General features: G+C 34.6%; 2 protein-coding genes across 3 annotated transcripts in view; both read left to right on the plus strand.

Annotated features, from left to right (window-relative positions):
• The window catches only part of LOC121413233 (proteasome assembly chaperone 1-like), a 52,098-nt gene extending 34,072 nt beyond the window's left edge, over positions 1–18,026 (plus strand). The window contains exons 5-7 of one of the 2 annotated variants that reach the window (XM_041605977.1): positions 161–356; positions 15,118–15,278; positions 15,806–18,026. In XM_041605977.1, the coding sequence (XP_041461911.1) occupies positions 161–356; positions 15,118–15,278; positions 15,806–15,883 (435 nt within the window). In that variant the 3' untranslated portion in view covers positions 15,884–18,026. The remainder of the gene's footprint in view (positions 1–160; positions 357–15,117; positions 15,279–15,805) is intronic. The other variant, XM_041605978.1, reaches the window with a different exon arrangement.
• A 4,027-nt stretch (positions 18,027–22,053) lies between these two features.
• Positions 22,054–23,295, plus strand: LOC121412510 (metabotropic glutamate receptor 1-like). Its single transcript, XM_041605307.1, has one exon. It carries the CDS (start codon positions 22,455–22,457, stop codon positions 23,151–23,153), a length of 699 nt encoding a protein of 232 aa, XP_041461241.1. The 5' UTR covers positions 22,054–22,454; the 3' UTR covers positions 23,154–23,295.
• The last annotated feature ends 534 nt before the right edge of the window (positions 23,296–23,829 follow it).

Here is a 23,829-nt window from a genome sequence, read left to right on the forward strand (position 1 = left end):
TAATTTTAGTTGAATTTGTAATCAGCAGTGTTATGATTTACATTATTGAGCACATTATATTATTATCCTATATATGCTTTATATGTCACATCAAAACAAAGTTTAGTTGATATTAGAGGGATTCTATCACTATCAAGCTCTTATCATTTAATTATTTCAGCTATTTTCTACAGCCAAGCCTTCTACAGTAATGATCCTAAGCAGTCATAGAGTCGGAGAACTAAAAACTGATTTGGATCTACTTTCTAGAGGGGATAGTTATCCATTATTCTCCCTTCGATCATCATCTCTTACAACCAGACCGTGTTGTCCATATCTAGAGCCTCCTAACACTGTAGGTGGACTAGGAGCAGAAGGTAAGCAATATCTATGTACATATATTTATGATTATATTGGTTAAATCTTGACAAAGGCAAACTCCCTCCAAATGCTTTATACTATGAAAAGCTTGGACAGTGGGAATAGTCTGAATACTATTACTGATCATAGAGAAAATAATCTAGCACATGACAGGGTTGAACAGAAGCGCTTCCTAGGGAATAATGTTTGTATATACGCCCGTCCTAGATGTGACGTATTATGGTATCGGTGTCCGTCCATTTATCCGTCCGTCTGTCCGTGAGTTAAATTTTCCTTGTAAACGTGATAACGTCAGTTTAATTGAACCTACGCTCATATAATTTGGTGTGTATGATATTACATTGTAGCATGGATCCCAGGAAGCCTTTAGATTTTGAGGTCAAAAGGTCAACATCACAGTGACATGTTTTCATCTAACCCTTCTGTAGTCCTTGTAAATGCAATAAATTCAGTTCAACTGAACCTACATGTACGCAGATAATTTGGTGTGTGTGATATTAGCTTGTATCCCACAAAGTCTATCAATTTCGAGGTTAAAAGGTCAATGTTCAAGGTCACACTGACATGTTTTCGTCTTACCCTTCTGTAGTCCTTTTAAATGCCATTACTTTAACTTAGCCTAGGCTGATATAATACTAGCATGGATCTCGGCAATTCTTTTGATTTTTAGATCAGATGTTCAAAGGTGAGAAGTCGCCACCTTCCTTTTTTCTTGCTTGACCAATAACTCCATTTTCCACTAACCTGCGTGTTATGTGTTCACTGTAGCGACACTCTTGTTTTTGTTGTAAGAGAAAAGCTCTCATGTTCTCTCCATTCCTGTGTATAGATCTGCTACATTCAGCCCCCCCCCCAAAATGTAATTTTAAAGAATTTTTGTGTAGCAGTCTTTAACCCTATCTAGGCCAGGGGGACCTCGGAGGTCCCCCCCCCTCAACGATTCACACTTTTTTTTGCCGCGCGAAATTTTTTGACTGTGCCGCTCGCTGACTTTTTACTTTCAAGTCTTGCGCAACTTTTGAGAACACTTTTGCATCACCTGGGTACATGGTTCCAAAATTACGCAACATTATGCAAGTGCATGTCAGACCAGAAATTGCTCAAAAACGTGATTTTGTGTACAAAGTCAATGCAAATTGTGTTTTCAACCAAATATCATAAATGTATAATTATTTTGAGTTTTGCTGGTTTAAATGTATTTATTTTATGCTTTCTATGATCTCAGAATAGTCCCCAACAAATTTCATTGAAAATACAATGAAAAACAAAAGGTAAAAAAAACAAAGAAAATACATAATAAAATCGCAAAATACAATATAATACTTAAGAAAATGTTTTGATATCACAATCTTTTTTATTTACACTTGCATAGAACACCACAAAGAGTTTCTGTACCAAAAATTAGAACATTTGTAGCTTTACATTTAGTTAGAGGAAAAAGTATGATTTCACATACTAATTATGCATAAATTAGCATAATTATTTAGTAGCAATTTTCATGAAATAAATGACTCTACAGTTTTGCAGATTATATCCCAGCCAACCCGTGTGCCAATTTCGGTGCGATCGCGCGGTTGACGGCCGAGATTTTAAGGGGGGCCCTCTCACGCCCCCCGGCCAAGATGCTCAGGACTGAAAATATTTATTTCTAAATAAATATGCTAAAATTCACAGAACAAAATGCTGAAAATGTCATCAAAATCGGTTAACAAATAACAAAGATATTGAATTCTAAAGATTTGCATTATTCCAGTAAAACAGATCTACATGTAGGCATGTCTTCATGAATATTCATTAGGTTGGCTGATGATGTCACATACCCACTTTCCTTTTTCTTATGTTATTACATGAAATCATTGTTTAATTTTTTTGTATTAAATGATGTGTCTCCACTACCTGCACTTCATCAATTGTCAATCCAATGAAAATAGTTCTTGATAAATTTTTTTTGAATAAATCCAATTTGGTATAATGAAATACAAAAAGAACAAGTGGGGATATGACATCAGAGCAACTTCTCAGCAATTTGCTCTGTGATTTTTACTGAATTTTTTTAGATAAAAATATACACAACAAAAAAAGTAAGTGCCCCCTTTAAAAGAAACAAACATCAATAATTACCGAACCAATGCGAAATTTTTATATATTTTTACATGTAGGTAATTTTATAAGCCACCCTCTGAGTAAATGTTGTGGACTTATTTTGGGTCATGCTTGAGTGAGCACAGTCAGAAGGCAAAGATGTCACTTTTCGAAAGTCACAAGCCAAATATCATGACTTTCATTCCATTTTATGGGAACTAATTCCACATTCTCATCATGAAAAATAGTCAGAAGGCTTGTAAAAGGTACTTTCTAAAAGACGATACAACTTTTCTGGCTAAATTTCACGGTTGAATTAAACACAAGTCCATATTTGCTATAATTTGATTTTTACACATTTACATCAATAAGAATGAAAGAATATGATGACAGCTATTTTTGTAAAGAGTATCTTCAACACTATTCATCCTTTCATGGTTCAATGAACAATTATTGAAAACAAAACATGATTTTCAAATATCATAGGCAAGTATTGTTTCATTTTGGTAACTAAAATGATCTTTTCTCAACTTTTTCATTATGTTCACGACCAGTTAACATGCTTCAATGATTCAAAGGATTTTGATTAAACATTCACGCTTGAATGAACATGTGGAATGTGATTAGCTCTGTTTAACATTATTGGAAAAAATGCAATTTGTAACTGGATATCTGTCACAAACCTCCTTGCATAGTTCATTTGATTTTTATGAAAATCCTGATGTTTAATGCATCAGTGAGCACACAATATTAAAAAATTATGCAAATGAGAAGAAAGTTCAAGGCCTTGGCCCCACTCTTTACCATGTTGAATGGTTATTTTGGTGTGCGCGCCTTTTGGATAGTGTTATTCCGAAGCCATGTGCGAAGTTTCATGAAATAACTGTTGTAACAAAGTAACAAAAACCATCCATGAAACAAACCCTCATTTCATATTTGTGAAAATTTTGACTTCTTCTCTCATAGACTTGTGTACATTATGGGTGCATATGTTTAAGAATAACTATCCCCTTATTCAATATGGTGGAACTTTTTTTCAAGGCTGTCTGTAGCAATGTGGCAGTAATGTTTATCAACCTATGGGCAGAATTCTGTGCAAAAATGAAATCGATATCTTCATTAATGGATGAGTGAGCACGCATCAAAGTGGGAAAATTGGTATTTTCAATGTCACAGACTCATTTTAAAGAGCAATAAAGTGAATATTGAGAGCCAATTCGGTTTCATTTTTTATCATCCATCATTTCTCTCACCACACACTTTCCGAACTTTAAACATTTTGATGGTTGAGCGAGCACATTCGAAAACTTAGGAATATATACTCTTTATATGGCATGAATGTATTTTCGTAACAATCTCTCATGATCAGTTTAATTTATGGGCAAATCAGTGGTGAATCCAGAATTTTAAAATGGGGGAGGAGCATAAATCGGGGGAGCTACCAACATTTTCAGATTTTAACATGATGTAACAAGTTGTAGAGGATACTACCATAAACCCCTATGATGATACGTCACAATACAGGGGCAGTGGAACGGTTTTCATCAAAGTGTGGGGGGGGGGCTGAGCCAAAAGTGTGAGGGTGGGGGCTGACCATGCAAAATATCACAATCGTATGGTCATTTTTACATTTTTTACATGCTTTTTGTAAAAAGTGGGGAGTGGGGCTGAACCCCCCCCCCCCTTTCCGCAGCCCCTGCAATACAGTGTGCTCACTCAACCATGAACATACGATATCAAAATTGTGTGTGGAGTGGCTATGATATTATGGATAGTAAAACAGTATAACACCATAAAACTCGCCTAAAATCAACTTTTGTCCAATTTTGTATTTGCACAATGTGAAACACGACTCTTGTGACTTTCTAAAATGGTTATTTTTAATTCAATCTTTGATTACTCATGCATGACTCCACCGATCAATCTCATATTTCCCCAGAAGTTGCTTAATGAGTGTAGAAAACTACCTACGAAATATCATATCTCAAAATAATTCCATTCAAAAGTTACAGCAATTTGATTTAGGGGGGACTTACTGTTTTTGTTGTGTATATCTTCAGCCTGGAGCATCTCTTTGAAAAATGTCGAATTTTGATGCAATACAAAGAAAATGATTCCCTGTTAAAATGCATGTTTTTTGTACATGCAAACATCTTTGGAGCACCAGCCAGGGTACCTGTGCATAAAAGTTAGTAACTTAGCTATCTAGTGGTTTCTTTCATGAAATCCATGATTTTGATTGGCTGTTGAGCATTGTTACCATGGCAGTTACCATCGGATGACAAATATACCATAATACCAATAACTTTTATGCAATGGGAACATATGATGTGTTACACAGTGGTCAGAAATGATATCAGTCTAAGGGTGTGTTTATGCTTCCACTTTTCAGGCCAGAATCAGCGTTTTTATATGGGATTAGTCCAAAACATGGTTGCGTCCATGTTTACTTTCATTTAAATATGAATAATGAGGGATTTACAAAAAAAAACAGAACATTTCGAAAAAGGGCCCGCCCAATTTAACCTCTCTTTCCTGCTCAACGAAAATTATGATGCGAAGCCAGCTTGTCATTTTCAAATATGAGTGACACGACAATCGAAGGGCTCATATCTTCAAAATTAATGAGGTCTTGAATTAGTCATGATTATTATATACAATGTAGGACTGGCATGGGCCACTACCCATTTTTATTTGAATGATACAAAACCCCCCAAAATCATATTTTTTGCCACAGCTTCTTTATTTTGTCTGGTTTTGGTGTATATTCATATGCTTTTTGGGGCAGGCAATTTGTTTTTCCTAAAATTAGTACTTTTAAACCATTGTGATTTTATGTAAATTTATAAATTTTAGAGCCTCTATTCAGCCAAAAAGTAGGTTTCATTGTCTTGTGGTTCTTGGATACATGTTAAACAATAGCAAGTAGTTTAATATATCTATTTTGCTTTAATTCCTCTACTTTTGGTTTTACAGATATTTTCAAAATGAATAAAAAAATGTCATTTATCCATAGGGGCTATACAGTATACACTACACAATGTACTGGGTACTGTGTATGCATGTATGTCCATACATTGACCATCATGATACAAAGCCTGTACATGTATCTCGTGTCATAGAAATGATCTCTTTATTGGTTTGGGATTAGATGACTCAGAATATGAAGTTAGTTTTTGTTTCAGAAATTGAAGACATATTGTCAAATATGCTAATTCAGGGAGGAGAACTTCAGATAAATATCAATACAGTCAACCCCACATTTATACTGTAGCTATTCAGGGCCCTGATGGAAAGTCACCATAACTTTGCCATCCAATGGTAACTTTCATTGAATCCTTGATTCTGATTGGCTGTTGATCAGTGTTGCCATGGCAGTTACCTGACCCCATAAACATAGGGTTAGACATCACAACCAGGTAAGAAAAAAAATCCAAATGAAGAAGATATAGCTAAAAATGTGATGTGCATACATATTTATGATATGTGATGTTAATGTGCAATTTATCAGTAGGGGTGGGCAAATGACAACTTTTTTTTCAAACGGGTGAATTCTATTGCAATTTGTGCTGCTGAACACAAATCCGCCAACCATTTTGACCTCCAATGAGATTTGATATTGGTTCCAGCCATTTTTTTGAAAAATGGCGGGAAAATTGCCCTTTTTGCCCTATTTTTATATATAACGGCATATAACGGGTGTGTATTTGTCTCTCTCTTTGTTTTTTGAGGGTGCTGAGTTCAATTATCTCAATATGTAAATCATTGGATGTATAGCCATGGTAAAAAATTGCCATTTTCCCTCCATTTCTTGAAAAATGGCGGGAAAATGGCATTTTTCCATGTTTTTTTACATTGAGTAGCATAAAATTGGTGTGTGATATGTCTTATGTGTTTGAGGGTGCTGAGTTCAAATATCTGCACATACATAAAGGACATTAGATGTATAGGCTCGGTGAGATGAAGTTGGTTTCCCGCCATTCTTTGAAAAATGGCGGGAAAATGACCTTTTGGCCATATTTGTACATTAAACATCATAAAAGGGGTGTGCGACATGTCTCTTTATTTTTTAGGGTACTGAGTTGAAATATATGCATACTTATTGAGGTACAGGCATGGTGATAAATGGTAAGATCAACATTGTAAGCAATCATTATCATACATGTAGTTATGAACAAAACAAAACGAAATCAAAGATTTAATAATCTGCAGACCAGCTGCTTTAATGAATCAATGTTGAAAATACATAGGCATACAGTTGATATGAATAACATGAAAGCAGACCACATCACCATAACTGGACATTCAGGTAAAAGGACATCCCTGACCACAGGTTATGTGGGAAATTTGATGCATAGTGGTCAAGATGGGGCTGATCAAAGCTTATGGGTTCAGGTGCTTAATAGCCATTCTTGCCAACTCCACAGCTGATGAATTGAAATCAGAAATAGACTTCTGGATGACAGATCGAGTTGCTGACAGAAGTCCTTCTTCAGGCTCTTGGAGTAGACCTTACTAAAATCCTAAAATGCTGCGCTCATATAATGGGTTTGCGTAAAGATCATGCAATAGATGTGCTGAAACATAACAGAACAGAAGATTTGCATCCACCAGTTACTGGAGGTATCAGCAGGTGAGGGGATATTTGCATCTCCAGGATTTTCAATCCATACTAGGGTTAATCGCAATCTCCTAGTTATTGTCTCCTAGCCATAATCAGCAATAAGTGTCCCTCTTGGATGGAAAATAACAATATTCAGTGCCAAGGATTCAAAGGATTTGTAGCCAATAAATTCGGTAGAATTGCAGAACTTGCTAAGGAGTACCTGTCATGACGAGAATTCATCCAAGCTTCCTTCAATGCAGATGTGGACACCAACAACTACAAACTTGTTCTTGCAGTGGCTACATTCATTCAGAATGAGTGGTTCACATGCTGTTGAGAAATTTACACAATGACAGGTTATCTTAACATCTTCCTGATGAAAGAACTGCTGGGCATCAACAAGATGGGTGAGCAAAATGTTGGGGATAGAACGTGGCAGGTGATTCCTTGAGGAAAAACTAAATGGGTAAGACAAAATTATGGTGGACAAAGAGAAAAGAAACAGGATCGGGAAGAGATAGGCTAGTTGCTGATGTGATTGAAGAAGTTATTAGTACAGTGAAGAGCCAGATGTCCAGGACAGATTACTTTATCGGATGTTGATGGCATGATTTATGCTCCTTTTACCAACTTAGAATGTGAACTGAATTTTCAAAGCTAGTGCACAGATTCAAAGTTACTGATGGAAGTTCTCCTGTCCAGACTCTGTCCAGAAAAAAAAATCTGCTGGCATCTGGTGGTCTTCTGGTACACCCTGAATTTGAAAGTAAGAGTATAGAAGAAAGGAAGGAAAGGTGGAAGTGGGCTCGCTGTTCTGAAGAGGTGAACACAGTATAGAAGCTCGAAGCACACTTTAATGCAACTGTTGTATCTGCACAGAAATTTGCACTGCATAAGAATGAGGAGTTAAAGAAGAAAGCTTGTAAAACTCTAACAATCTTGGAAAGATGTAAAGACCATAATGGCCCACTGACTCTTAACAACTTAGATATGTTAGCAAATCTCAGTGAAAATGGCTTCAGAATTAAGTTGGCTATCTTTGTCTCACAGTAACTCCAGACATTCGTCAAATAGGTGTGTGAAAGGATCAGATGACATACAAGATGGAAAAATGTTCTGTGGAGAAATTGAAAGTTTTGATAAGAAATGCACTAAGAATACCAAAAGACTAAAAAATGGATGCTCTGCTGCTGAATGAAAAAGTTCATATATTAATTCATTATACACGTACACACATTAGTACACTCTGTGCTCAGACTCTACAGTTTCATGTAAACAATTTTCATGTAAACAATTTTCATTTGTCAAAATATTTTCGTTTTCCCAAACTTTGACACAGAGTACTTGTAGGCAATCGTATTAGTCAAAAATTATGTTCCAGTTTTACTAGTGTTGAGATGGTCTTGTAAATCACTGCATATTGGTAACAGATGCAATAAGTACATTTTAACATCTATAATTCTGACTAAAGTCAAGGTGATATCTAGCAAAAATTTCACCAAGCCAAGCATTACCCCAAATCTAAAACAGAAATATATAAATCCTCAAAGGGAAACATTGATATCTAACAAGAAATTCATATAGCCTCCTGCTTTAAATTTCATTTTCTTTAATCTAGTGCTGATCATGAAAACATGCACTATAGGAGGCATAGTTCGAGACTTGTTCTATTACGTTATGTACATTGTACACCAAAAATATTTCAAAGCCACATACATGTATACTCCCCCCCCCCTTGCCTGACAATTTCTGGGATTTTTCTCTAGAAAGAAAATGAAATTATATCATCATATATGAATCATCTATTTTTCAAATAAATAGCATGAACACATCAGTTCATACTATAGTAATTAGTATAGGTACAGATGCATTAATATTGTTTTTTATGAATGCAATAGTGATTTGTGATCATTTATCACCACATGATAAAAAAAAGCTGATTTCACCCCCCAAAAAAACTTTACAAATGTTGGAACAGATTTAACTTATTGATTGTTGGCTTCAGTGGCCATGAAAACATATATTTAGATATGTAACAAACTACAGATAAATGAATAGTTACTGCTTTATGTCAAAAAATTATGATTTGAGGGCAATTCATACCAAAAATGGCCCAAATATGCTGTTTTCACCTAAAAACATCATTTTGAATGACCCAACTTATCTGATTCATGCATTTTTGTGCTTAGTGACCATGAAAACATAGAGCTAGACATGCAACAAGTTACAGATGAATGAATAATTAAGGACTGATGTACAAAAAATGTGATTTGAGGACAATTTTTACCAAAAAAATGACCAAAAAATGCTGATTTTCACCCAAAAACGTCATTTTGAATGACCCAACTTATCTGATTCATGTATTTTTGTGCTCAGTGACCATGAAAACATATAGTAAGATATGTTGCAACCCTTATTTGTACAGATATTTAAGGATTTACAAGTGAAAACACTGATTTTTGAGGAATTCGGCAGCCATTTTGAAAAATCGATCGGAACCAATATCAGACGTATTCTAAAACAAAAATACTTATTAGATTTGTGTTCAGCAGCCAAAATGGCAACAGAATCCACTCGTTTTAAATTGAATTTCCCAAAAAAGGTTTTATTTGCCCACCCCTATTATCAGGTTACATCATGTTTCATCAGCTGACAAGCAATCAATTTACAATCTAATTCTTAACCTCAGGAGCTTATTTCTGTGACACTATAATTTATATACAGGCCTTATTATAGTCATGGTGGTCAGTGCATACTATGTACAGTACATTGTATACTGTATAGCCCCAATGGATAAATGACATTTTCTTTTATTTGATAAGATATATTTCGCAATATATCCGTAAACCCCAAATTAGAGGAATAAAAGCAATATAGTTATATGAAGCTGCTTGCTACTGTTCAAGTGGTATTGTCTAATATCCAAGAACCACCTGACGATGTAACCTAATTTTTGGCTGAAAAAGGGCTATAAATATTGGTAAATTGAAGTAAAATCACCTTTTAACTCTACAAAATAATGGTTTAAAAGTACTTATTTTTAATAGGAAAATCAAATTGGCTGCCCCAAAAAGCATATGAATAGACACCAAAACTAGAAATAAAGATCACCAAATAAAGAAGTAGTGGTAAAAAAATGTGATTTGGTTTTTTTTGGCAACCTCTTTGGATTTTTGGCCCCGCACATTTTTTCTCCGACCTGAGACAAAAAATATTGCCATTTCATATTGAGATAAGGTACGCAAAGAAAACAGTTGCCGCAGTAAAATAAAAAATCACCCATTTATAGCCCACTCCTACATGTATATAGTACTTGAAATGAATGTGGTCAGAGCCATAGATGGAAGAGCTCCCTCTTGTGTTTGATGATAGCAAGAATATTATTCTTATAATTTATGAATTATGGAAGAGAGATGGGCTCATGATGATATAAAATACATGAAGTAACTTTGGGGGTATGGTGGGCACAATTACCCCAAACTACTTGTACATGTATACTGCCTTGGATTGTAGCTTCTGTCAATTTTGGTCCCCCCCCAAAAAAAAGAATGATTTTGAGATTTTTGCAGAATATGTACCCTATGTAATTAAATTTTAAAGTGTGATATTGACGTCAAGGAAAAGATGAAAGTATTGTCAGTTTTAAAAGAAATCTTGGTAAAGACATGCTGGCATATAAGTGCATGAGATGAGAGTGCTATAAAAAAGCATTTTCTCATTAGATATTGCTTCAAAAATAGGCATGTGTCTTATAAAGATACAATGAAGATAAAATTGTTTTCAGAATATTGGTACTAATTTGAAGTAATTTTAAGAGTATTTTTACATACATGTATCTCACTGACTTAAACAGAGATGAAATATTTTATTTCAGCTGTGATAAAATTGATCTCGAATACCACCCCTGGACATGAGATCATGTGTAGTATGTACATGTATTTTATAGGGATGAGAGATAAATAATTTATATTTTTTAATTCATACACACATGTACATAATTACTGATTGTTCAGCTCTAACCTGTCCCTCTATCTTTGAGGCCGTTCTCATTACACTTTCTAAAACTAGTTTAAGTACTGAAAACTGGTTCAGGAAACCAGTTTGGAAAATCGCTTTGCTAGCGTTCCCTCTTGATCACACGAAAGTGGTTTTCAAAATCACTTCACGTAAAGAATCTTGTTGCTATGGAAACGCTCTCAGTGGGATGACATGTTTTACGCAAAATTCGAAACCGCAGCGTAGGCATTCTACACCTGTCATGTGGAGTAGCACGCTCAAAATGTGCGAAGATCGCTTCATGAAGAATGGTTGTGTCCTCACTTGTGCTAAATTCAGTTTACCGAGGCGAAGCGATCTTGAAAACTATATGTACATTGCGAGGTGGTTTTCCAAACTGATTTGGAAGATCACTTTGACTGTTCTCACTACGTGTTCAACTAGTTTCCAGTATAGTGTTAGAAACGTAGTGAGAACGGTGTCCATCTTGCTTTATAACTCTGTTCAAATAATATGAATAATGGATGAAAGTGTTCACATGGGACTGTTTTTAGCTCAGTTTTATCATCGAAGTCATCCATCATATAAAGTCAACTGCCAAGGAATTCTCCAAGTACAAGCACCTGTACTTGGGGACTTCACACTATCAGAATTTTCAGAGAGATATGTGACATAGTCAGTATGGTTTGCTTCAAAACATGATAATGAACCATTCACAAACTGGGGAATGCAAGACCCAAACCATATTGAATTATGTTCTCAATTTGCAATGGGATTAACTCAAGATGGTCAAAACATATTGAAAAAACAAGTTTTTACCACAACTTGTGTTTTCCTGAAGCCTCATGTATTAAAGTTTTACATGTAAATGATAATTCCATTTGCAATAGTATAGCATAACATAGACATGGTCAATGTAAAAAGCAAACAATGAATAATAACAATGATAGTAATAATGACTATTTTAAAATATAATATATAGAATGATTACATTGTATCATTGCATTATATTGGTAAATAATTATAATAATAAAATGGTAATGATACTAATACATGTTTGTTTTGTGTATCACGTTAAATCTAGCTTGTGTGAATGGGCCATTTAAGCACCTGTGCATTTCTCATTTTGACTTTCCTAAGCCAAAAAACCACTTATGCCATGAGCATAGGTCAAATAAGAGAAATGGATTATCTGTATAAGCTGCTTGAATCCATCATTTTCAACTATAGCCTGGCTGCAGTAAAACAGTATTGTTGCTGTACACCCCATGCATGCCGATTGAATGCCACAAGCAATTCAGAAAGATTATTGATATTTGGGTTTCATCTGTTTAAAAATTATAATTAGTAAGGGATTACAAAAATGAGGGTAATGTTCATGTTTGTAGAACATTACATGTGTCACTGCCTTCCATCGATGTACTTGTCAGTTTCACAGCAAACATGTATGAAAAAAGTGAAAAAGATTGGATTGTGAGTATATTGTTGTTTTCTTTTGTCTTTATTTTTTGCTTCTTTCTGATATACATGTATTTTTCCAAATAAGCTCATTTGAAATTAGATTTTGAAAATGAAATCTGTATAATTTCCAACCACCTCTGTGAATTGAACTGTGCGACTCTGAAATGTTTTTCTCTTTTTTCGTTTGTTACTAGTACATGTAGCAGTACATATCTTTGGACACGGTGCCACTTTTTTGAGGTTGTAATTCATTGTCAATGTTATTGAAATTGTTGGTGTTGATTGGCTTAGAAACACTTTTTATATCTGGGCGATTCCACACTAGAACTTCAAAAATATCATAAATTTCAACATGCTTTCAATTAGTCATAAGTAGTGTAATATTTTACTATGATACCTAAATTTTATGAAAATTATGAGTTTTAACCAAAAGTGAAGACAGATATAGTTTTAATTGGGGGGAACAATGGAATTTTGAATTTTCAATAATTTTGCTCATTGAATAGTCAAGTACAAACACCGCCTGAAACAATTATTTGCAAAGCAAGAGAAGATTGAAAATATTGCAGGTCAATAGAATAATATATCATTGATGTTCCAAATAATATCTACAACAATATCATGATCCATAATAGGGGCAGCCCTGATTTTTCGTAACCTATTTTTTACAATGTCCCGTACGACACATGATAATGCAAAAGTTTTTCCTACAATTTTATTTATGATGTTGCAATTTCATAAAATCAGTTTCTCTTTGTTTGACCCATGGGTGATCGATTTATCCCATAAGGATCTAATTACTGCCTTTCATTTTTCAATTATTGTCCTATTAAAAGTTGTCCCGTACGACACACGATGTGTCGTACGGGACATGTCCCGTACGACACACAATATAATAATGCATTTAATTGCAGGATTTGGATTCAGAAACCATGAATAGTAGGCATATTTAAATTCATTTAATTGATTTAACATAAAGTGATCTGAAAAAATCCTTTGTTTATCTCCATAGAACATGAAAAATGTGATTCTAAACATTTTAATTGATTTCATGTAGGCTTATTCTTTTGTGAATCCCTTCAGCTAAACTGGTGATTTTCACTGATCAGAGCAGGTTAATTTCTTTTCATTGAGCATGAAAAGAAAACTTTTATAATTATTTCAACCTAGCCTGGAAGATGACTTCCTCTTGCATGCTAATGTGGAATTATTATAAGATGTAAAAAAAGGACATATCTATCATCATGATCATCTATTTGGACTTCCCTTGATGATCACTTATTTTTTTATATACAGTATTGAAACTCCTTACTTTTTTCAAGTTGTAAAAAAAATCTGGAAAATAAGACAAACCATATGGTTTCATTAAATGCAGATGGGTTTGAAAAAGTAGAACCGCATTTCTTTAGAAACAAAATTGTGGAATTACAAGTGACAGTTGTGACATATATCATGTAGATATACATTTTATATAAAAAAATTATAACAATGATTTTGCCCCATAATTTTCACAAAGTTTCATTCATTCATTGTTTAAATAGTGTTTGAAAATCATCAATTAATTCTCTAAAATATAACTTCACACAAAACCTCAAGTTTTTCAGCTCGTAAAAATGCTGTGAACACTTGTACATTTCCCATCATGAAAAAAATTATAACATATTGCTCCCAATTGTATATATTGAGGTTACTTAATTATATTGTCCTGAATGACTACTTATTAAAATATTTTTTCATAAAAAAGGAAAAATTTAGGGGCAATGCTCCTTCTGATTGATAAAAAGTTCATTTTTTTTTACTCAGGCTGCCCAGTACAACAAGCAAGTGCCTGTACAACACACATGTGTCCCGTACGACACACAAGTGTCCCGTACGAGAAGTGTCCTGTACGACACACAATTGTCCCGTACGACACATTATTTTGTTTATGATATATTGACAGAAATATTCAACTAATAGCGGTTTCTAACCCAATGAATGTCTTAGTTTGATAGAATTATCATTATCATCAGCCAAATAATGTGATTGAAGAAGTCAAAGTGACATAAAGTAAGTAAGTTTGGCTTCAATTTAGAGATGTCCCGTACGACACATTTTGAATGTCCCGTACGCCACAATGTTCTCGAAAATTTTAATTTGCTTTATTTATTCATGAATGTTTATTTTGCTTTCTTTTATAAATGTGTTTGTTCTTGGGTAATTTAGTGTCAATTTGAGTTCAGTTTCTATGAAATTTATTTGCCCAACTCACAGACTTTTGAGTACAAACTTGAGGTTTCTAAAAAAGCCACTTTTTCTGCGTCCGTACGACACATTACTATTTTAAATCTATATCATACAGGATGTGAATTCAAGTCATGTTAAGTCTTGGTTTTTCTAACACTCTGGTAGTACTTGATGATCACCTATAGTTACTGGAATATTTTTTGTTTTTTCTTGTCAAAAACTGTCAAATGCTCTCTAAATGTCCCGTACGACACGTATGGAATCACCCATCTGAGGATTACAATTATCAATTTATCATTCATTAAGTTGCTGTTCTGTAGAATAAAATTAGATTTAATATTTTACTTTGTGTATCCCTTATACAATTTATGAAATATGTTTAATAGGTGTGTTTCTATTGTTCTCCATAGTTCTTACTTATTGTGAAGTGAAGCGATTACCAGGTGTTCTCTACGTCACATTCATATCTGATAGGGAGCCATTAGCTCTTCTCATAGCATCCTTCATGCCTCTATTATCATGCTCTATTCTTCAACCATACATAAAGGTAAACAATTTTCTTATTTAATTTTATATTTTAGCTAATTCTAATGCATACATGTACACCCTTTCTCTAAGATAGATTACACACATGCAGGGCCCTAGTGGGGGTCGCATGCTCATTAATATTTGAAAAGCGCAAAAAAAAAAGCTTATCACTACAAAATAGAAGTCATTGTTTCTGAGAAATTTGAAAAGCAAAAAAAAAAGGAAAAAGGGGTTTCACTACAAAATGAAGGTCATTTGGGTTATTTCTTCAATTCACTGTCAATTGTTTAACCAGTGGACTACTGAATTCTGTAATTCCCAGAGGCTTTGTTCAGGGATCATCTGTTTCCAGTAGACAATGGGTTAACCTTTTGACTGCAGATTTCTGTAGTTCCAATAGATCTTGTACAGGTACCACTTGGTTCCAATACGTAATGGGTTAACCTGTTGACTACTGAATTCTATAATATCCATAGACTTTGTACAGGGATCATCTGGTTCCATTAGGCAATGAGTTAATCGGTCTTATTCTTTTACACCTTTCAGGATGTATCTCAACAACTTGAAGCTGAGCAGAAGCAGTTGATGTCTTTTATGAAAGACACCGGTTCACTTTACACATGATGATTGGTGCTGTACACTACACCATTGCTACACAACATGTATGTAAAAATCTTCTGGCATGATCTAACATGTGCATCAATGTGTTATATACTGCATGCAAATACTCCCTGATTACTCATAGAAAAATTTATACAAGCGAAAGGGAGTGTAATCAATAAGTTATGTATAATAAATAAAATCTTACTATAAATTGCTTTACATTTCAATAAAAATGTGACTAGGAAGAAGCAAACAAAGAAAGGTTCCCCCCCCCCCTTCAACTGCAGGGGTTCTCCTGCTTCCATTGTGATAAGAGGGCCATCTGAAGAGGTTAGAGCTGCACACTTTTCTTGCTTTCATTGGATATAATTTCTGTTTTCTGTAAAAAGTTCCTTATTGACTACTGATTAAAGGCATGTACCATCTGATGTCAGTAGACAATGCAGAATGCGGGTAATCCTATTGTATCTTTGATATTCCATTGCTGTCAACCTTCAGGGTGTGTGTACAGGATTATGTTGACTCATAACGTCATTTAAAACTGGAAATATTTGCTTGAAATCATTGATTTTGCTAGATCATTAATTCTATTGTTTGTGATATTAAATTGTATAAATTAAGCCTCCTTCAAGTATAAGCTGTAGAGGAGTTTCTACAATTCAAGCTTAAATTAATGTATTTGGGGATTCCACTATGCTTTGAGCTGGCAATTGCTTGCAGTAATACTTCTAATTCAATCCCCGGTTTGTTACACTGCATTGTACGAAAATTAAAGAGAGCTATGTTCTTTATAGATTTGTAACTTTGGCCTAATGTATGAAGTAAACATGTGTACTCTTGCGAGTTGACGTAACATTCACTAACATGTACTGTAATAAGGTAATGTTACTTCAGTAGACGCATACTTTGTGTTTGATTCAAAACTTCTGTCATTTAAGAATTACAGGGACATTTGTACATGTACTGCTCTCTTTAAACCAATGTGGTACATGTAGATTGCATTTCATGTCCTGGAAATGAGAAAATTGCAGAATTTCTGCTCATATTCAGAAGGTACTACTAAAGCTTATCTAGAAATCATATATAAAATAGATTGCATCATCATGATTTCTATCTGATTACTATCACAAGGGTAAAATGAACATAAAGGGGGCCCTGGGTCCCATCTTACAAAGTGTTATTATTTATCTGACTTACCTCAACTACATGTATATCAAAATCCATCATTGTCATTTTTTTCTAAATTTGCCCAATATCCTTTGTTAAAGCAGAGCACGCTAAATTTTCAAGAGAGCGATGGATGTCTGAATATACATCGTATCTAGAAGATATTTTGAACAAACTTCTATTTTGGATGTTGCCGTTGCTGGCTGTCCATAGTTGTAATTGATTGCATCTGTCGCAACACTTCAAAGATAGGGTCCTGATCTTAACTTTTCATGGGTTTTCTCCTTTTACTTTATTTCACTGTGTGGTCTTGCTTTTTAATTGTACAAATTGAAAGGATTAATGTAGGAAATGTCTTTATATTACTATGAAACAAGTATTATTTTATGAAAAAAAGTGCTGTGAAGATAATGGTTGCTGAGATATAATTGTATCAATGGTTTGATGCTGTACTGAAATGATTTCCAAACAATATTTGCGTTTTTTTCCCCAAACTTACAATCTGATTTTCTATCCGCCATTATGAAAATGTTTTGTAGATATGAGGTGCTGAAATAGTTGGTAAACAAATTCTAACTTGTTTGGTTGTAACAGTACTTTGAATAGAAAAGTCGACTTTGTTTCCCTCTGTCACTAATAATTGAAGAAATATTATAATCATTTAGAAATTCAACTTTATGCACATAAACATTCATCTCAAAATTTCTTGCTTTCCCCTAATTTTCTTTGTAATATGTTAAGATCTCGTTGTGAACATGAAGAAAATGTTCCTCTTGATTGGAAATTGAATATGTTTTAAACTCATTCAAAATCTTGAAATTAAAGTCCATGAAATTACTGCTACTGTGCAAATACAGTCATAAAAATGAATTATGAATTGTATTAGTGTAGTAAAGGGCATGAATCAACAGAGAAAAAAACACATCTTGTTATGTTTATAATTAATTGTTGTTGCAATTATGTTTCTGAATTGGGAATTAAATAGACTTTGCTTGAAGTGTAAATTATTTGATTTGTTTTGTTAAAGATGTCTTCATTTAAAGGAGAGATTAGAAAAGAGGTGGAGAATAAGGTATTAATTTGTACAAAAAATTTTGTAGCATTCCCAGAGCAATTGTGGAAGGGGGGGGGGCTAGAAAGAGAGAGAGATGGAGGTTATGAGATAATTTATGAATAGGTTCTCAAAGTACTCAGAATAGGGAGAGAGAATTGGCATGATTGGTAAAATCGAGGGGAGATAGGACGAGAATAGGGGTTTCTTTTTAATTGGTCTAATACCAATTCGTCCACTGAACATTGTGTCTAATAATAAGTTTGTCCAATAGCCATTTAGTTCATATTCCATTTAGCCTAATTTGATTTAGTGTTTATTAGGCGAATTGATTAAAAATGAAATGGATATTAGACCAACTGGAAAGACGAAGTGGTCATAGATGAACTGGTGATTAGATGAAGTGATTATTGTACCAAATGGCTATTAGACGAAATGTTTATAGGCGGAATTAGTCTAATGCCATTCACTTAAAATGAAGATAGACTATGTGATCAAGTGGAGGGTGTAATATTTCGATCGATGTTGGCCCTGACTGAGAAAGAGATGAGTCTATCTCGATAAACTCAACCAATTTTGCCTTAACTAAAGATAATTTATCTGAATATTCTGAAGAATAACACTTTCTATTTGAAGTGAAAACAGAAAGTTCTCGAACAATATCGACAATCCTCAGATACAGGAAATGCCATATTCTATTATATTTCGCAATATGTTCTCATCAAGTCGTTTTATTCTTATCGTTAAAAAGGGATAGTTACCCCTTAAGTGCTCAAAACGGGGGAAAACATGATGAACGTCGATTACTAATGCGTTCTCATTAATAAAATAATTTTTTTATCAATGCATCCTTGAAGTATATTCTCTGATCAATTATAAAGGCATACAGAGCAAATTGACAATGGTAAAATCGAAAGGAAACCCCCGTCATCGCGATTAAAATGATGAATAGTCGGAAGTTCGCTTATGAGAAAAAGAGAGAGATCCTGTATGTATAGGGCGAAAATCAAAACTAATTCTCAACCATTGATACATCCAATTAAGCATAAACAAACAGCTCTGAAATGTCAAGATGTTAGAATAATACAGACAAGATATGGTTTGATATGCATTATTCGAAAGCAGGCTATAGTTATGTATTTCGTTGTTGTTTTTTCTTCCTTTTATGAGTAGAAATTAGAAACCGCTTATAGAAGATTTAAAAGGAAAGGGAATATGAGCCTGAAATTGAAGTAATCAGATTTTAGATTAATGAATACGGTTTCTTTGGTGTCATACTCTACATTCTTTTAACATATTTTGTTCAGTAAAAAATGGAATTAAGGTAGGAAACAAAGATTGGGAGAAGGAAACCGCGTCATTTTTACACATCTTCTTAACAAGCCACCAAACGTATATGGGGTATTCATGTTGACTATCCATTTTTTAAAGCTTTTTAGCCGCGATCTGGATGAATGGAATGACTGATACTGACTGCCATTATACATTAGGCACTCTGTAATGAATCACTCGCAGGCTGTCAGTAGGGAAATGGAACAGTTTTTGAACAAACTCTATTTCCTCGAGTGAGATTAGGAAGATAGCTGCTCCATCCATCTCATTGCTATGCACTCGGCTTCAGAAATATGAATGACAGAGAAATCTTTCTTTTGCCCTCGGTGCACTTTAACTATCATTAGCCTAAAATACACATTTATGTCTTCATTTGAGAAAGGGAAAATGTTACTTTTCTTGCAGCAAGCGAAAAAGTTCAAATGCATCCCCCTTTCTTTCCATCGTATTTAAAATAAACTGTGTATTCTTATGTCATAAAAATCATTCAAAGAATTATTTCTTTACAATCTTTTAATAATGCTGAATGTATTCATGGTATTAAAAAAAAATTGTTTCATAACACCATTATTGTGAAATCAATCAATTCGATTAGTTGTTGTTGTGTTGTTAGTTACAAGACGCAGACTAAAATCATTTAAAGATGTTTTCTTTCATATATTAAATGGTCAGCCATTGTCGATGAATGCAAGTATTGTGACGTTGTAATAGATAAACACTTGTCCTGGGAAGGCTAAATAGATAATGTCAAGTCTAAATAAATTTGAAACTTTGTCATGCTAAGAAGAACGAGGCCGTACATTGACGAAAGAACTGCGATGGTTCAAACAATGATACAGCCCAATACTACTGTATTATGTTTGATTTGATTTTGATTTGATTTATTCAGACAGAAAAATAAAATATTTACATGTCTCGGGTTGCCAAACAAGGTTTAGGAAAACCCATACAAGTTGGCATCCTAGATATATAAAACGAAGTACAAAACATATCGATGACATTTTAACCAAGTAATACAAATACATATAAAAGATTATAGTTCAATTACAACATCATGGATACAAAAATAATTCTTAAAAATACTAAGATTGCTTAAGATAATTAATAAAATGTCTAATTGGAGATGTTATTTTTATTCATCCCAATTCCCATTCATTAAAAAAGAATACAAGTTGTTCAGAACGGATTTACGTAATGTTTTGCAAGTATAATAGAGTTGAGCTATTCAAGAGAGTTGGCTGTCTGAATGTAATGATAAGAGCGAATTAAGTTACTCCCATTTTCAAACTTAAAAATTATCTAGCACCTGATCGTATATGCTCCAGGTTATGAACTTCGAGGAAAATTGAAAAAAGAAAAATAATCTAAGAAAATAAACAGGGAGAAGGGGCAACCGCCACAACAAAAAACTAAAGAAAGAGGAAAAGGAAGGAGGAAATACATGAAAGAAATCTCCATAACGAGCGGTTTATCCATGCAGGTCTCTATTTTGTCTAATGATGGATCCATGAAGAGAGGTGTGTGATCTAAAAAGAAAAATTAGGAAATTAAGGCCCCCCGGCTAATTTCACTTATGAAAATAATGTGGCACTTTAAATATCTAATACGGCGGTTGAGGTTCGGGAAGGGGGTAGTCTGCTATGCAGACTCTGAATGGCTCGTGAGGTAGGATCTGCTACTGGTTTGCGAAGCAAACCAGCCTGAAAGGGCGAGCGAAGCGAGCCATTTCAGATAGACATAGTCTGCTATGCAGACTCGTTGAATCAGCTGAGGTACACACACTGCAGATGTGGGTCTACATTTGTAGACTAGGAAGGGGGGGGGGGGCATTTAAGATCATAGTGGGGATTTTTGATAAGTCAGTTACTTTCACGGAGCGCAGCGATTGAATTGTATACTTTGCCATCAAGACAGTGTGCAATTTATAATTATTTTATAATCATTTCTTTATAATAATCAGGAAGAGTTGAATTAAAAGCCCCCCCCCCCGAAATGGAAGTAAGTTACTTTGAAGCGATGGCATGGTAATAGACGAATGTATTTCATAGTCAACGTGCGACGATGGATTTTGGTCAAAATATTGATTTTCCATTTTGATACGCTCCTGATAATAATTTATGAATAAATAAAGCAATTATTTAGTTCGTTCCTAATCATCCTCATACTTGAAATTAAGTTTTAATGTAGAGCGTAGTTATCATGAAATGCGTAACCATTTTTATCAATGTCTTCAAACTTCTGATGCGTGACAAGATATATTTTTACTTAATTTCATTTTCTTATTACAATATGGAGACACTTCAGCCAATGGATCTAATTTTTACCCCCCCCCCCACGACTCGGCATTCTCCTATCAACAATTTTTGTTATTGAAACTTGTTCTCTTATTCAGTCACTTTGAAAATCAGGAGGGCGGTGTCCCCCTACCCCGTCGTGCCGACTGTATTAATTTTATCATACTAAGCATCTACGCCGCTTTGTCTGATGATGTCATTACTCATTTACAATTGACTCTGGATATTCAGGCATGATGTCGCCCTCTCTAGTGTTAGACAAGACAGCTTTCATTTCACTTTTCTTATTTTCATGTCACCGCAAGTCGTTCGTACTCAAGCAGCCAATCAAAATCGTCTGTCTTCTCATTTAGCAGACGACAGAAGAAGCGAACTATTGCTCGCACCCTAACTCGACTACTCTGCAGCGCACCAAGGAATCGGATGGGCCAGTAGTTTCACCTTCCCCAAAGTAAGGATAAAAGTTTTCTTGATTGTAATATCTGTCTGCTTGTTAAGGATTATAATTCCCAACATTGTTAAGGTTATAAAAAGTATAGCTCATTCGTCGAATGCTGGATGTGGAAATTACTGATCACGGGCTTACAAAAAGACACCTGTCGACATGACAATAAAACGCCTTTGTAATGAAATGTTTGTCATTGTATGCTTTCTTCCCTCCAATAAATGAAAATGCTCTTACAATATAAGCCAAGACTGAATTCTTGATCACCCTCTATTTATTGGATTTGTATCATCTAACAACGACATGGAATTTACCTTCAGAGTATATCGATGGATAAATCTGAGTTTAATTGCTTCGATCACGATATGTTCTTTGATCTCGACATCAAGTGGGGTGTCGAGGAGCGATAGGGAAGTTCTTCGTATGGATGGAGATTTGATAATTGGAACTTTGTTTTCGGTTCACGCTCCACCACCTACCGAGGTGGAAGCTACAGCACGACAGTGTGGTAGGGTACGGGAACAGTATGGGATCCATCGAGTTGAAGTCATGCTTCATACCTTAGAGAAGATCAACAAAGACCCGGCAATCCTTCCTGAAGTGACTTTAGGCTGTGAGATCAGAGATTCTTGTTGGTATTCATCCGTAGCCCTTGAGCAGAGTCTTCAATTTATAAGTGATAATCTAGAGTCTGAGAGGTCGAGTAAGAAAGCTACCAATCCAGAATGCAGTGGGTCTCAAGATGTCTCTAGGAAACAAATCACAGCAGTGATAGGACCAGGATCTAGTGAAGTAGCGATCCAGGTCCAAAATCTACTTCAGCTCTTCAATATACCACAGGTAGCCTACTCTGCAACCAGTCGTGACCTCAGTGATAAGACGCTCTACGAATACTTCTTAAGAGTTTGTCCATCTGATACACTACAAGCACAAGCTATGGTGGATATTGTACTGAGATATAACTGGACATACGTTTCTGTGGTGCATACAATAGGTAAGTAAACATTTTTTTTGCAATCGTAAATACCCTTCTTCTTTTATTTCAAGAAATCTTCTAAAATATTTCCCAAAATAATATTCAACTCATGCAACGCACATCCCCATTTAATTACATAATTTTTTTTTCATTATTTCAAATGTATCAAAGAAAATGATTCATTAATTTAGTGATAGTCCTGTCTAAATGAAAACTATTTGATCAATTCAGATATAAAGTAGGGAGAAAGAGAGGGGGGGGGGGGCTGGTGAGAGATAGGGTGGAATGGGAAGGATGAAGGAGGAGGTAAAACATTTTCTTAAATTGTTGTTTTGTTTTAAAATCACTGTGAGGTTCCTAAAAACAACCCCTATAACTTTCAAGCTCGTGATGATTTATTTCCCAGTGATATTATTTTGTAAATGCATTTATACCATTGACAGTGGTAATAGTTATGCTCACCTGCTTTCAACGCTAACCAAGAAAACCATGACAATTATTATAGGAAAGCATGAGAGATAAATATAGTACTTTGTGAATCACTGTTGTCACCCGGCGCTCCCTTCATAACCACCAAGACACTAAAAGCTACCAGACAACTGAATGGTGATATTGGTGTGTTTGGTGATAGTGGGTGGAAGGGAGTGATAGAAGGGCTCTAAGAATTGATGGTACCACCCCTTTAATGCTGTCTATAATATT

Source organism: Lytechinus variegatus, chromosome 4, assembly GCF_018143015.1.
Source record: "Lytechinus variegatus isolate NC3 chromosome 4, Lvar_3.0, whole genome shotgun sequence".
Taxonomy (NCBI): Eukaryota; Metazoa; Echinodermata; class Echinoidea; order Temnopleuroida; family Toxopneustidae; genus Lytechinus; species Lytechinus variegatus.

Coding starts and splice junctions, on each gene's coding strand:
- LOC121412510 (XM_041605307.1), top strand. CDS start 22,455: ATGGAATTTACCTTCAGAGTATATCGATGGATAAATCTGAGTTTAATT.